The sequence below is a fragment of the Corapipo altera genome, unplaced genomic scaffold (genome assembly GCF_003945725.1).
Source record: "Corapipo altera isolate COAL_440 unplaced genomic scaffold, ASM394572v1 268, whole genome shotgun sequence".
Taxonomy (NCBI): domain Eukaryota; kingdom Metazoa; phylum Chordata; class Aves; order Passeriformes; family Pipridae; genus Corapipo; species Corapipo altera.
The window spans coordinates 9,622,563-9,637,003 of record NW_020884901.1 but is presented as its reverse complement, the minus strand read 5'-3'; the positions used below and the strand labels follow the sequence as shown (position 1 = coordinate 9,637,003).

Genomic DNA, 14,441 nt, shown 5'->3' with positions numbered 1-14,441 from the left:
GCCGTGGTCAGACCAGTCCTGCTTTGCTCCTGCAGGAACCCCCCCCCAGCAGAGCAGCCCCTCCAGCCATGTGGGGACACGGAGAGGGACATGAGGGACCTCAGGGCACTGCAGCAGCTCCTGCCTGGGAACAGTGGAGTGCATCCCTTCTCTCACCTGGATATCAGGGATCACGGGGGTCTGTGAGCAGCAGCCCAACCTTCCAATGGTCTGAGGGGCTCTAAATCACTTTGGTTTGTTCCTGGACAGTTATACTGGCTGCTGGGCAGACCCCAGAGGGGTTTCTGTGGTGGCTTACACTGATGCAGCAGCAGATTGCACAAAGGACAAATAGGGAGATTTCCCCCCTCCTCCCCCACTCTTTAGCAGCTATCCCGAAAGTACAGGCCTGTGAAGGCCAAACCATGAATGGGGGAAGGCCACTTCTCTATTTTTAGTGGTGCTTCCTCTTTCCCTCATTGTCTGCCCAGCATCAGACAAGAGGAAAGCCTCAGACACCCCCAGGAATCCCAGCCTTGCTGCCCTCTTAATGCTGTTGGCCAGAGCACAGAACCATGGAATCATGGAATCTCCTGAGTTGGAAGGACCATCGAGTCCAGCTCCTGGCCCTGCTTAGGATACCCCAACAATCCCATGATATGAGAACTCCTGGAGCAGGTCCAGTGGAGGCTGCGGAGACACTGAAAGGATGGAGCATCTCTGGGAACAGGAAAGGCTGAGGGAGCTGGGGCTGTTCAGCCTCAGGAAGAGAAGACTGAGAGGGAATCTCATCCATGCCTGTCCAGTGTGTGCAGGGAGGGGGCAGAGATGGATGAGGCTCTGCTCGGGGGGCCCAGCAATGGGACAAGAGGCAACAACACAAACTGATTCCCAGAAAGCTCCACCTGAACGTGAGGAAGAACTTCTTTGCTGTGCAGTGATCCAGCACTGAACAGAGACCAGAGGGAGTGTGGAGTCTCCTCACTGAGGTTATTCCAGAACCCTCTGGACACAATCCTGTGCCATGGGATGCTCATCCCATCTAACTCTGGGACGGCCCTGCTGGAGCAGGGAGGGGCCACCTGATGACCCACTGTGGTCCCTTCAACATGACCCAGGCTGTGATTCTGTGTTTCTGTGCGCCTGAGAGCGCTGTCCGAACGCTCCCTGAGCCCTGCCCGCCCTGCCCGGCGGTGCCCGGGGCGCGGTGGCCCCGGTCGGAGCCCGCGGGGGTCGCGGGGAGGCCCCGCGGGAGGGGCGGCGGAACCTTCGCGCGGCGGAACCTTCGCGCTGCGGCGCGGGGCCCACGGGCGGCGGGGAGGGGGGGCGGGCGGGGGACGGACCGCGAGGAACTGAGGCGGCAGCGGGGCCGGGAGTTGGGACCGGGATCGGAATTGGGATCGGGATTGGGATCGGGATCGGAATTAGGAGCGGGAGCGGCCCCGCGGGCCCGGCCAGGCCGAGATGTACGCGGGGCTGCAGGAGCTGGGGGTGGCCAACGGCGAGGACCTCAAGGAGACCCTCACGAACTGCACGGAGCCGCTCAAGGCCATCGAGCAGTTCCAGGTGCCGTGAGGGGCCGGGCTGTGTGTGGGTGGAGGGGGGAGCCCTCAGTGCCGTCCGGGCTTTTCGCTCTTTTGCTTTGTTGTCCCGCGTGCCGTTCTCAGCCCCGCTCGGTTGCTCTCTCAGACAGAGAACGGGGTGCTGCTGCCCTCGCTGCAGTACGCGCTGCCCTTCCTGGACCTGCACGGCACCCCCCGCCTCGAGTTCCACCAGTCGGTGTTCGATGAGCTGCGGGAGAAGCTGCTGGAGAGGGTCTCTGCCATCGCCTTGGAGGGGAAGGTCGAGGAGAGGTTGGTCGGCAGTCTTGGTTACTTGGAGCGACCTGGGAATTCTGTGAGAAAATACTGTGGTGACTTTTGCAGGGGAGAGTTTGATACCTTGGAAATCAAGTTCCAGTGGCTCTGAGATGAGCCAGTCTGTCCCTTTACTGCTCCATGGTGCCTAGTCTCGCGCTCTCTCGTGTTTTCAGATACAAGAAGCTGGAAGATCTCCTGGAGAAGAGCTTTTCCCTGGTCAAGATGCCCTCCATCCAGCCCGTGGTCATGTGTGTCATGAAGCACTTGCCCAAGGTAGGACCTGCACTGTGCTGTGACGTCTCTGGTGTGGCTCCTCCAGCTGTGCTCCCTCTGCACACCTTTGCAGGTGTGTTGTTCAGTGGTAGGCACTGACTGAAGATTTAATTCATTCTTGTATCTGCTGCCAACTTAGTGGGCTAATTCAAAAGGCATTTTATGTTTTTATAATCAGATGAGACTATTTCCCTGTTTTCCTCAATCCATGCAGCTTCCTAACAATAGTCAGGTTCACTGATAAGTGAATTTTCCCACAGCTGATTTAAAAATCTTTGACAAGTGGAAGATAAGTCTTGAAGAATGAAGCTAGAAGTAGACAGGAGTGAGATTCAGATCTGTGAGACAAAAGTCTCTAGGAGTGTCCTTATTAAAAGCATCATATTGCACTTAAGGTAATGGATTCAAAACTGCTACTGGAATTTTAGTGTCACTGAGTTTGGAAACACCATTCCCAATTCTCAGCACTGCGGATTTAAAGGAAATCTTTTTTCTTCTTTGAAATAAATAAGGAAAAGCTTGGTGTGTGATTTGGCTGTTGAAGAAGTGTCTTCAGGAGGAGGCAAGAGCTGAGCCTGTGGTACTGCTGGGTGTGAATGCCCAAACTGCCTGAGGGGGTGATCAGTCGAGGGAGAGGATTGTCCTGCTCTGCTCTGCTCTGGGGCAGCCTCACCTTGAGTCCTGGGGGCAGTTTGGGCACCACAATACAGGAAAGATTTAAAGCTGTTGGAGAGTGTCCAAAGGAGGGACATGGAGATGGGGAAGGGCCTAGAGGAGAAGAGTCTGAGGAGAAGCTGAGGGCACTTGGCTTGTTCAGCTGGGGAAGAGGAGACAGAGGTCAGAGCTCATCAGGGTCTGCAGCTCCTCCTGAGGGGCAGCTCTGATCTCTGCACCCTGTGAGCAGGGACAGCACCCAGGGAACAGCTGGAGCTGTGTCAGGGCAGGGTCAGGTTGGATCTCAGGAAAGGTTCTTCCCCCAGAGGCTGGTTGGGCACTGACCAGGCTCCCCAGGGCAGTGGGCACAGCCCCAAGGCTGCCAGAGCTCCAGGAGAGTTTGGACAATGCTCTGAGGGCCAGGGTGGGATTGTTGGGGTGTCTGTGCAGGGCCAGGAGCTGGACTGGATGGTCCTGGTGATCCTTCCAGCTCAGGATGTTCTGTGATTCCGTGATTTAGGTGTCTCCTGTGGTCAGCTGGGCAGGTGAGGGGCTGCCCTGTGTAACTGCTGTGTCCACTGCAGGTCCCTGAGAAGAAGCTGAAGCTGGTGATGGCTGACAAGGACCTGTACAAGGCCTGTGCCGTGGAGGTGAAGCGGCAGATCTGGCAGGACAACCAGGCCCTGTTTGGGGACGAGGTGTCCCCCCTGCTCAAGCAATACATCCTGGAGAAGGAGAACATCCTCTTCAGCAACGACATCTCCTTCCTGCAGAACTTCTTCAGTCCTTCTCCCAAAACAAGGCGTCAAGGAGAGGTGAGGACAAAGGCACCCTCACAAGATGCTTGAGTGGAATCCATCAGTGTTCAGTCACCCTCAGCACAGAACAGGGTCTGTTCCCCCACCCAGCTTTGCTCCTCAAGTCTTGTAGCTTGACAAAGTCTTTGCTAGAAATACCAGGCCATTGTCTCCTATATATCTTGGTGAAAGCAGCAGGAATTATTTTAATAGTCAGTCAGTGCTGTGTAATGATTGATGAATGTTCTAAGCTGTTTATGCACTTTTAAAAAAACATAGGAAGGCTGATGTTTTTTTCTGTAGTGTCCAGTCTGGCTTTAATATACCCCAGGTGTTTGGAAGACTGAGCATCTCTATCCCCAGTTTGAATATGTTAATATGTTAAATTTCTTTTCTTGAGACCTCTTTTATAGCCCAATAAAATTTGGTTTAGTTTTTTTTTTTTTTTTAATAGAAAGCTGTAGTTAATCTGGCATCCAGAAAAGTTGCTCTTTGAATGGAATTAATTATAGGGCAGTGTAAAGCTATAATTTCAGAGAGGGCAGTATGTTTGTTACATGGGAGTTGTTTTGGGCCTGTTTTGCTTTCAAAACCATGTAGTGTAAGTGCTCTGGTACAATTTACTCCAGGTTTACACTGCAGAGTTGTGGCGTAACTCAGCACCACACATCCACTTGTACACTCCCCCTGCAGGGAGAATCAGGAGGATAAAAGAAAGAAGCTTGTGGATTTAGGTAAAAGCACATTATGGCTGTGAAAGACTTGGTGAATGTACCTTGAACAAATGCTCTTGGAAATGCTGCCTTAAATAGTTCCTTTGCAGGAACTGACGTCACTGTGGATGTTTCAATAAATCATGTAATAAAATTAATTTACATTCTGTGTGTGTGTGAAGTAAGAGCACCTCCTGGTACTGAGTGCACGTGTTTCCCACTGTAGGTGGTTCAGAAGCTGACCCAGATGATTGGGAAGAACGTGAAGCTCTATGACATGGTGCTGCAGTTCCTGAGGACGCTGTTCCTGCGCACGAGGAATGTCCATTACTGCACTCTGAGGGCAGAGCTCCTCATGTCCCTGCATGACCTGGAGATCAGTGAGATCTGCACTGTTGACCCCTGTCATAAGGTACCAATCATATGGGACACAGGGGAGGGTTGCTGGAGAGTTTTCTATTTTCCCCACTCCTTCAGCCCAGAGAACATGAGTCCTGAACTTCCCCTGTGGAGGGAGTTCAAGTCTTGAACCCAAATGTCATCTTATATCCCTTGGAACTTCAGGTGAAAATTTCATCTTGGTGAACCAGGAGTTTGCTTTCATTTCATAACCATGAATCATTCAGATTTAGGGCACTTATGCAGTGTTAAAAGCAATGTCTAACCTGACACCTAATCTGTGTAGGTGCTGCAAAAATAACAAAACCCATCAACTAGCCACAGGTTCTTAATCCAAGCTTGCTTCCCTCCCGGTTGTGGCTGGTGTGATATACTCCATCTGCCAGTAATCTGTGTGTGAAATGCTTTGGATCTTGAATGATAAGAAAAAATGCAACTATTCAAATACTGGGAGGTGACAGACTTGTTAATGTCACACCAGGATTGTGTTACTGGCCCGTTGTCCTTAGTTAGCTTCACTCTGACCTGGAACAAGGGTTTTTCTCTGGAGTAGTTGCTAAATTTGATGTGTGTTATGCTCAGAGATGCTGTCCTAGAGTGAGGATAAATATTCCTGCATGCTTACTAATGTGTTCTGATCAAGAGTCCCCAAATGAATGCACAGACAGTGACTGAAGAGACAAGGGCAATTCTTGTTCAAGTTTGTTTTTCAGCCACTTCATTTTGCCACTGCTAAATGCAGTGATGCTGCAAGGACAGTAGCTGAAAACATTTCAGAAAATTCAGGAAGCTGTGATTTTTTTGACAGTTGAAATGTTGAGGGGAAATATAGGTTGGTTTCTGAAAGGGAAAAAAAGCCCTTAATATTGGATTTCACTAATACAGCTCTAAAGCAGAAGCTCCACTGTCAGTATTCCCCTACTTAGGGGGTGAGAGTGGTATTGCAATGGCCAAAATAGCCTGAATTTTTATTTCTAAGTGATGCTGTTTCTTTCTCAGTCTCCTGTTTGTGTAAACCCACAGGTGTGCTGGGCAGTGGTGTATTTTATAAGTGCCTGCTCCTTAATTTCCAGGGAATACCTTTCCTGGGAGGGGAGAAGGTGACACCAGGTCAACTCACCTTGGCATCTCTGGCCTCCTCTGTGTTTGTGACCAGCTTGGTCCCACTATTAAAGTGACTTAATTCCAGGTGTTTGGAGGTCACTCTGAGCCTGTTTTCTCTGACATCATGTGTGTTATTGCTGGATTAAGGGGTGGCTGAGGCTCATGGAGCTCTCTGCATTTTGTGACAGTTCACCTGGTGCCTGGACGCCTGTATTCGGGAGAAGTTTGTGGACAACAAGAGAGCCCGGGAATTGCAAGGGTTTCTGGATGGAGTGAAGAAAGGACAAGAACAAGTGTTGGGGTGAGGCTCTTGGGCTGTTTATTGAGGAACTGAAATGGGCTCCTGGCAGTCACAGCATTTGGCAGGGGTTGTAGGTGTTAGTTCTTCCCTAGAGCCAAACCTCCAGCAGCTCCGGTCACATCCCAGACATCCATGAGCATTCCTGCTCATGGCAGAGACAAGCACAGAGCTTGCACTGCTTCACTTGTCTCCCCTGTGGCCTGGTAACTGGCTGTGGGAGATCTCCCACTGGATCTCAGTGCAGAGGACTTTTTAGTCATTAGTTTGGGTAACGTGCTCTTACAGGTCAAAGAAATACCCTTTGTGGTGTTTTTACAAGGCAGGAGAAGGTTCACCAGGTGGGCACAGGTGCATAAGGACCTGAGCAGTTGTTTGTTATGTATGACAAGTGTTTGGTTTTTACTTCTCCTCAGGGACTTGTCAATGATCTTGTGTGATCCCTTTGCCATCAACACCTTGGCCTTGAGCACCATAAGGCACCTGCAAGACCTGGTTGGGCAGGACACCTTACCCAGGGTAAGTGTTGCAGCTTGTGTACCTGATCTGAGCTATGGTCTTGGTTGATTGGCATCCCTCAGGGAAGGGCTGGCACTGCAGGAGAAGTGTGACTAAGGTCTCAGGTGCATGTGTGAATTGGAACAAGGGAAAGATGGTTCCTGTCCCTTTGTAGCCCTGCTGCAGAGCTCTGCAGGAGCACTGTTTGAAGATGGGCAGGGGAGGGGATTGTCCTGCTCTGCTCTGGTGCAGCCTCACCTTGAGTCCTGGGGGCAGTTTTGGCTACCACAATATAAGAAAGATCTAAAGCTGTTGGAGAGTGTCCAAAGGAGGGACATGGAGATGGTGAAGGGCCTGGAGGGGAAGGGTCTGAGGAGTGGCTGAAGGCACTTTACTTGTTCAGCTGGAGAAGAAGAGACTGAGGTCAGATCTCACTGGGTCTGCAGCTCTGCTGGAGGGGCAGCTCCAATCTCTGCTCTCTGTGAGCAGGGACAGCACCCAGGGAATGGCTGGAGCTGTGTCAGGGCAGGGTCAGGTTGGATCTCAGCAAAAGGTTCTTCCCCCAGAGGGTGGTTGGGCACTGACCAGGTTCCCCAGGGCAGTGGGCACAGCACCAAGGCTGCCAGAGCTCCAGGAGGGTTTGGACAATGCTCTGAGGGACAGGGTGGGATTGTTGGGGTGTCTGTGCAGGGCCAGGGGTTGGACTGGATGATCCTTGTGGGTCCCTTCCAGCTCAGCATATTCTGTGTTTCTATGATTTTGGGACTCTCCAAACTGACAATGAATCTTTTGCATGGCTCATTCTGTGCTGGCAGCTGGGCAAATACAGAACCATATCCAGAAAATGTGCCTGCCTGCTTTGTCCTTCCATCAGTTTGTCTGAGAGCAGCAGCCTTTCCCCTGCCACAGTAAATGCCAGGGATTAGTTAGCTCTGTTCTGCTCTGTTTGCTGAGATATAACACAGTTCCTGGAATAGTGTCTGCAGGAGGTGCTGAAATGTTAGAGGGCACCCTTACAGGTGTCTGAACAGTCTGAGGCACTTGCTGGTTTTATCTCTGAGTTGTTAAGTGTTATTGTTGGATGGAATAACTTCCCCATGACAGTTGAAGACTGAAATCTGTTTTGGTTTCAGGGCACAATGTAAACAAAAAAACCATTGTCATTCCTACACACCCTTTCTCCTTTCTTCTGCTTGATTTGTCCTGTCACATATTACATTTCAGTGCACTAATTGGGCTGGACACATTTAAAAACCATGTTTTGATCAGGTAGCTGCAAACTTCCTGGTGCTTTATAAAAGTTACAAAAGCCCACAAGCCCTCAGGTGTGTCTGTGATGTGATTCCTGTTTGAGGAATCAGGTTTCAATTAAATTGGAGAACTGAACACCTCTAGCAGTTTTTAATAAAGCTGCTAATCCAGAAGAGCTTTGAATATAAACCACTGCTTTGAAATAAGTATCTGATGTGGAAGACCAAAATAGCTGTTTTTCTTCTCCCCTTAAAATTGGAGGAAAGCCCAGACCTGCTGCTGCTCCTGAGGATGCTGTCTTTGGGACAGGGGGCCTGGGACATGATTGACAGTCAAGTCTTCAAGGAACCAAAAATGGTGAGCCATTTAGAATTTAACACATTTAATTGAACAAGTTTAGATTTGTTTGCTATTTATTGTGTCCCTGATTTAATGTTCACTGTGCAAACCCCTCGTCAGAGCTTTCTTGGGGAAAACACGTCAGTGGTCACAGAGCAGCAGCTCCAGTGGACTTGCTGTGAGCTTCCTTTTCCTGCTTTTTGATTTCCATGAGTGCCTGGCCCTTACTGTTCTAAAATCAGACTGTACCCCTGTCAAATACTGCACTGGTTGCTCACTGCTCTCTCATTGTTCCTGGGATCTTCCACACAACTGACAGGTTTGTAGGACACATCTTGCATGAGGAAAGCAGGATTTCCAAGGCTGGTCTGAAACATGACCATGAGAAATGTTTCTCCCTTCCAGCTCTCTGCTGCAGCAGCTTTGTGTAGTGCCACATTTAGCACTTTCCATGCTTTGGAAATACTTTCCCAGTATTACAGGAAGCCCTGGTGCAGTTCAGCTGAGGGCAGGAAGGCCAACCATGGTGCTGCACAGCGGGGCTGTTTCTCAAGAGAAATTTGCTGTTTCTGTTCTGAGCTATAAAGCAGCAAATGTCTACTGAGGGGGATAGTTGAACTCTCCAAAATATACCTATTCCTGGCTGCTTGCATGTTTAAATTTACCAGAGGGAGGGTGTGCTTCAACACTGGGACTGTGGCAGTGAGAGTGACCGATATTCCAAGGGTAACACTGTGATTTGTGTTCTCTCATGAACCTCTAGGGAAAAATGTTCACAGTTTCTTTCCAAAGGGAATCTCTCTATTGCAAATCTGTTTGTGTTTGTGTTACCACAAATAAGCCTGGACTATGCTGGAGGTATATAATTGTTGATAAAAGCAGTGTGGTTTCATCCTTAACACGCAGTGCCTGCAGCAGTTTTGGGAAGGATCTCTCAGAGGAAGTGCTGTGTAATTGTCCAAAGAAAGCATTTGAGCAGGAATATTCCTGCAGGTGAGGTGAAGTAAAATTTTCCTGATTGCCATGGAACACATGAAAGTGAATTATTCAAGAGTTCTGACAGGAACTGGATGTCTGAGAGCTTGTTTTCCTCAGTGTAGGATGAGGCTCCTCACACTGCCTCGCTGTTTGCTAAGGCACTCCAGGACCATTAGGTGGCATGAAGTGATTGATGATGGTTCTTCTCCCTCTGTTCTTCCACCCCTCCAAGGAAGCTGAGTTGATCACCAGGTTCCTGCCCCTGCTGATGTCCTTTGTGGTGGATGACCACACCTTCACTGTGGACCAGAAGCTGCCCTCGGAGGAGAAGGGGCCAATTCCCTACCCCAGCACCATTCCTGAAGCTTTCACCAAGTATGTAATCCTGCCTCCCAGCTGTACCCATGCTCTGCTTACCACAGCCAAGCACCAGGGAACCAGCCAGCCCTGACAGGGGAAAGTACTCCATGTGCTAAAGGCAAGACTTCTGGGGATAAGATTTAGCCCTAATTAATCAAGGCTGAACTTTTCCTTTAACGGACCAGGTTTCCACCACGGTTCCTCAGATGGAATTTGTTGACATAAAATAATATTTCTTGTAATGACCATTCTTTTGACAGACTGAATATGAAAGTATTTGGTATTTCTGTTCAAATTGCTGCTTGTGCAGCTTCCCAGGCAGTGAATGCTCAGTGTTTGGGTGATGTTTGGGTGATATTTGGGTGCAGCTGGATGAGTGCCCGTGCTGGGTTCTGGAGAAGCACTATGGGAAATCATAAAGCTGGCATTTTTGGCACCCACACTCATTCTCTGTTGATAACCTGTCACTCCAGGGATGTCAGAAAGATAATTAAAACCCCTGTGTGCTCTGTCATATTCACATCTTGCACTAATTTCCAGCACAATTCTTGTCTGTTTGCCAGAATCTGGAGTCCTGTATCCTAAGAGCTGTACTCTCCTCTATGATCTTTGACTTTTGGGAAACTAAAACACAGCAGTATTGGACTTTGTTTCATTTTTGAGTATTTCGACTTCTTCTGAACCTCAGTTTGATTGGCACTTTTCTCATGAATACATTATAAATGTCCACAATCAAATCCAGCTGTTTGGCTGTGAGACAACACAATATTTGCTGAATGGTAGATTTTTTTGGAGCATGATAGTGAACATAGGGATGATCCATCTGCTCAGTCAGTGGGTTTGGGGTTAGCCACTGCTGTACCTACTTGATTCCTATCAGTATTTTAAACCTCTTAAAAAAAATTAAAAATCTTTTTTAAGCTTTATTGATGAAGAAACTTTGCTTCTGCCATAACAGATTCCTGCAGGAGAACAGAATAGCCTGTGAGATTGGGCTGTATTACATCCTTCACATCACTAAACAGAGGAACAAGAATGCTTTCCTCAGGCTCCTGCCAGCACTGGGTATGTTTTTGTCCCATCTTCTATCCTGTAGCTGTATAGGAGGCAAATAAACCTGGAGTGAAAGGGATTTCAGAGCCAAAGATGTCATGTCCTGCCTTTGGCTCTTCTGTTGACTTAGTTTTGAGTCCCTGCAGAAGTGTTTGGGTTTGTCTGCAATTAGGGTACTTTTCTGCTGATCTGAGAGTTTAGGGATAGTGGCTGAGGGTCAGTTCTTTAGATCAAAGGCTCTATTAACAATTAGGTGAGAACTGTTTGGAATGAATCTGCAAGATAAAAGAGCAGGTGGCTTAATTCTGCTGCTGCCCAGAGTAATTGCAGGTGACCAGAGTTTCCTGGGACTTGGCTTTGTGTGCTGAGAAACCTGTAACAAAATAGGACTGAACAGAGTCTTAAATTTTTTACTAGGATTACCTTGTTCACTGACTCCTCTGGGATAAGTTGCAGGAGAGCTCTGCAGCAACCTGCTCCTAATCTTTAATGTCTAAAAGATCAAAGCCACCTGCCTGGGCTACCTGTTTTCTAAGGAAATGATTAAAAATGACTGAAAGTGGGTAGGCTTGGATTAGGTATTTGGAAGAAATCCTTCCCTGGGAGGGTGAGGAGGCCCTGGCACAGGTTGCCCAGAGAAGCTGTGGCTGCCCCTGGATCCCTGGAAGTGTCCAAGGCCAGGTTGGATGGGGCTTGGAGCAACCTGGGCTAGTGGAAGGTGTCCCTGCCCATGGCAGGGGGTTGGAACCGAATAATCTTTAAAGTTCCTTCCCACCTAAACCATTGCATGGTGAAATCTCACTGCCAGATTTTCAACAGGAGCCTCAGCTCTGTGGTGAGGTTTTGGCACATCCTCACCAGGGTCTGTCTCTTTGCTTTCCATGTTGTTTAGTTGAGACATTCAGTGACTTGGCCTTCAGTGATATTTTCCTGCACCTGCTCACTGGGAACCTCACACTGCTGGGGGATGAGTTTGCACTGGAGGAGTTCTGCACCAGTCTCTTTGATGGCTTCTTCCTCACTGCCTGCTCCAGGTAAATAGGATTTTCCTCAGAGGGAAGTGAAGGGAGTCAGTTTACAGAATGCCTGAGAGAGGTTTCAGTGCTTTGAGCAGTATAGTATAGTTCAGCAAATTCTTCACATGTTGTGGGAATGCTATTCTGATGCTGTTTTTCTTTAGGGAAAGGCTTATATTTTTTGACTTTTTATCAGCAAAATTGTAATGTGCTGATTATAAATTATTATCTGAACTGTAATTCATTATTCATAAATTGGAGTTGCAAAGGAGAATATCCTTCAGGCCTTGCAGTAGCTCTGAATATGCAGAGTTAACATCAGCCTTTTGCAGTATAAGCTGCACACAGAAATCTGTTGTTACTCCTGGTAAGTCCCTGTGGTTTAGCTGGTGGCCTGCAGACCAGATCTGACCTCCACAAAGCTTCCCAAAAAGTGGCTGGAGCTGCTGTTGGGGCTGCTGCTGCTGCATCCTCCACACATGGAGGGATAAACATCCATGTGCACGTGGCCTGTCCTACAGAGATGAGCTGCTGCCGTGTCTGTGCTTAAAATCTCCCCCTCCCTCCTCATGGTTGCTGCAGGTCCACTCCTGCTGAGCAATTCCACGAATCCTTTTGGAAAATTCTAACAAAGCTCCCAGTGTGTGTGGGTGTGAATTACTCTGGTGCTGTTGCTGTAGCTTCCTGGCTCTCAGGGTGGTGTTTGTTCTGCAGAAAGGAGAACGTCCACAGACACGTGCTCAGGCTGCTGCTGCATCTGCATCACAAAGTGGCACCAGCCAAACTAGAGTCTCTCCAAAAGGCTTTGGAACCCACCAAGCAGGTAGGAAGGGGAGCATGACAAGGGGAAAACTGGTTGCAGATGAAAGCAGCTGCCTTTCCAGACGTGGTTTAATGGACCACGAGCTCTGCTCTGAGTGTACCCAGCCGTAGCTCAATCACCTTGCAGCTTCCTTCTTCTTTCTGGGCTGGTTTTTGATGGCACACTTGCTGTGCTGGGTAGTAGGGGCTACAATGGAGTGTGACCCTTGTTTTTCCCCCCTCAATTCTCATTTTACAGAGTGGGGAAGCTGTGAAGGAGCTTTACAACCAACTCACCGAGAAGCTGGAGCTCCGCAAGCCGAGTCCAGCTGAGGTGACTGAGACCCCCTCCATGGAGCTGCCCTTGCCCACTGTGCCCACACCAGCCTCACGCTGAGCTGGGTCTGCAGGAGAACAACTAACCCAGTGTGAAGCTCTCTGCTGCCTTCTGAGTGTCTCTGCCCACAGGGTGGAAACACAAAAAAAGCCACTGAAGCTCCTTCAGGAAACACTGCAGTTTGCCCAACTCATGCTGGCTAGAAAACTGTATGCAGTGCATTGCAAGGTTTACTTTTCTTAAGGATAGCTGAGTGTCTTCATGTAGAGCCACTTAAAATCTGACTGTACATTGTTTTTTCCAAAAGAAAATGGATATTTTTAAGCTTGGCATCTTGTGTTTTTAAACTGCTGTAAGAACTACTCAGTGAGTGTGGAACCCCAGTGTGGCTGAGCAGGTGGTGTGGGCTCCTGAGGCTTATCATGGCTTTCTTTGGCCTTGGTCTGCTCTTGGGGGTCTTTGAGAAGATGCTCAACAAGAGGAGGTGTCAGAGGAGATAAGCTCCACTGACACCATTTCCTGTTTGAGGTTTTAACTCTTCTGGTAGATGGTAGGACATGCTGCACTAGTCAGACATGTCCACTGCTGTCACAGCCCAAGCAGCAGTAACAGCCTCTTCTCTGACAGGCTTTTACAAAGAAGGCCAGAAATCAAATCATTCCCTCCCCTTTTTTCCCCACTCTTCTCCAAAGGAGTAGCTTGGAGTCCTGGAGCAGGTGAAAAAGAGCAAGACTGGCACATTCCTCAGTGACAGTGGGGTTTGAGTGTAGAGGCAGTGAAATTCTGGTTTTGAAGAAAGAGAATCATAGAATAGTCTGGCTTGGAAGGGACCTTAAAAGTTCCAACCCCCTGCCATGGGCAGGGACACCTTCCACTAGCCCAGGTTGCTCCAAGCTCCGTCCAACCTGGCCTTGGACACTTCCAGGGATGGGGCAGCCACAGCTTCTCTGGGCAACCTGTGCCAGGGCCTCCCCACCCTCCCAGGGAAGGATTTCTTCCCAATATCCAATCTAAACTTACTGTCTGTCAGTTTGAAGCCATTGCCCCTTGTCCTGTCCCTCCAGTCTCTTGCAAATAGTCTCTCTCCATGTTTCTTGTAGCTGCCTTCAGGCACGGGCAGGCTGCAGTTGGGTCACCCTGAAGCTTCTCCCCTGCAGGCTGAGAAGTCTGTCCTTCATGGCTCACCTGGGTCACTGTCTGTGCTGTTCCAGCTGACTCCGGTTTTGCTTTTGTTGCTGCCTCAGGTGGAGTGTGCAGGAAAGTGGGCATGGGAGAAGAATGACCTGTGGGAGTTTACAATGGAATTCACACTGATTCCAGCAGGTACAACATGCCTGAAGAGAACCTGAATGTCCCTGTAAGCAGGAATCTGTCAGCAGGAATTACTCCAAATCTCAGAGTAACTCAGATCAGCCTGATACCCAGCCTAAACCTCCTCCCTTTTCTTTTTTCCCCCCAATTCCTGGTACTTAAGCACTCCCAGTGCCAAGTCACGCTCAAGAGACTTCTGTTTCCTGAAGCTGTGTCCAAAAGACCCAAACAAACATGGTAGTTAAGTAGAGGTGGAACTCCCTCCCCAGAGCTGCTCTCTCCCTCCTTGTGTGGTTTTCTTCCTCCTGAGCTCAGAAGTGCTGTGTGAGGAATGTGACTGTCCCCTCTGTCCATCACCTGGGTGCTTTATTTCTCTTTTGATGCAGCAACTTGTGGGAGAACAGGAAGGTGGGTGGCTTTG

General features: G+C 49.1%; 1 protein-coding gene across 1 annotated transcript; it reads left to right on the top strand.

The window, feature by feature from the left end:
- The first annotated feature begins 1,276 nt into the window (after positions 1-1,276).
- Positions 1,277-13,038, top strand: NELFB (negative elongation factor complex member B). The gene is made up of 14 exons (XM_027650215.1): positions 1,277-1,362; positions 1,393-1,545; positions 1,669-1,832; positions 2,012-2,111; positions 3,350-3,580; positions 4,502-4,687; positions 5,967-6,079; positions 6,493-6,595; positions 8,087-8,182; positions 9,375-9,517; positions 10,461-10,567; positions 11,448-11,589; positions 12,286-12,394; positions 12,632-13,038. The coding sequence occupies exons 2-14, from the start codon at positions 1,444-1,446 to the stop codon at positions 12,767-12,769; spliced, it is 1,734 nt and encodes a 577-aa protein (XP_027506016.1). The 5' UTR covers positions 1,277-1,362; positions 1,393-1,443; the 3' UTR covers positions 12,770-13,038.
- Positions 13,039-14,441: the final 1,403 nt, after the last annotated feature.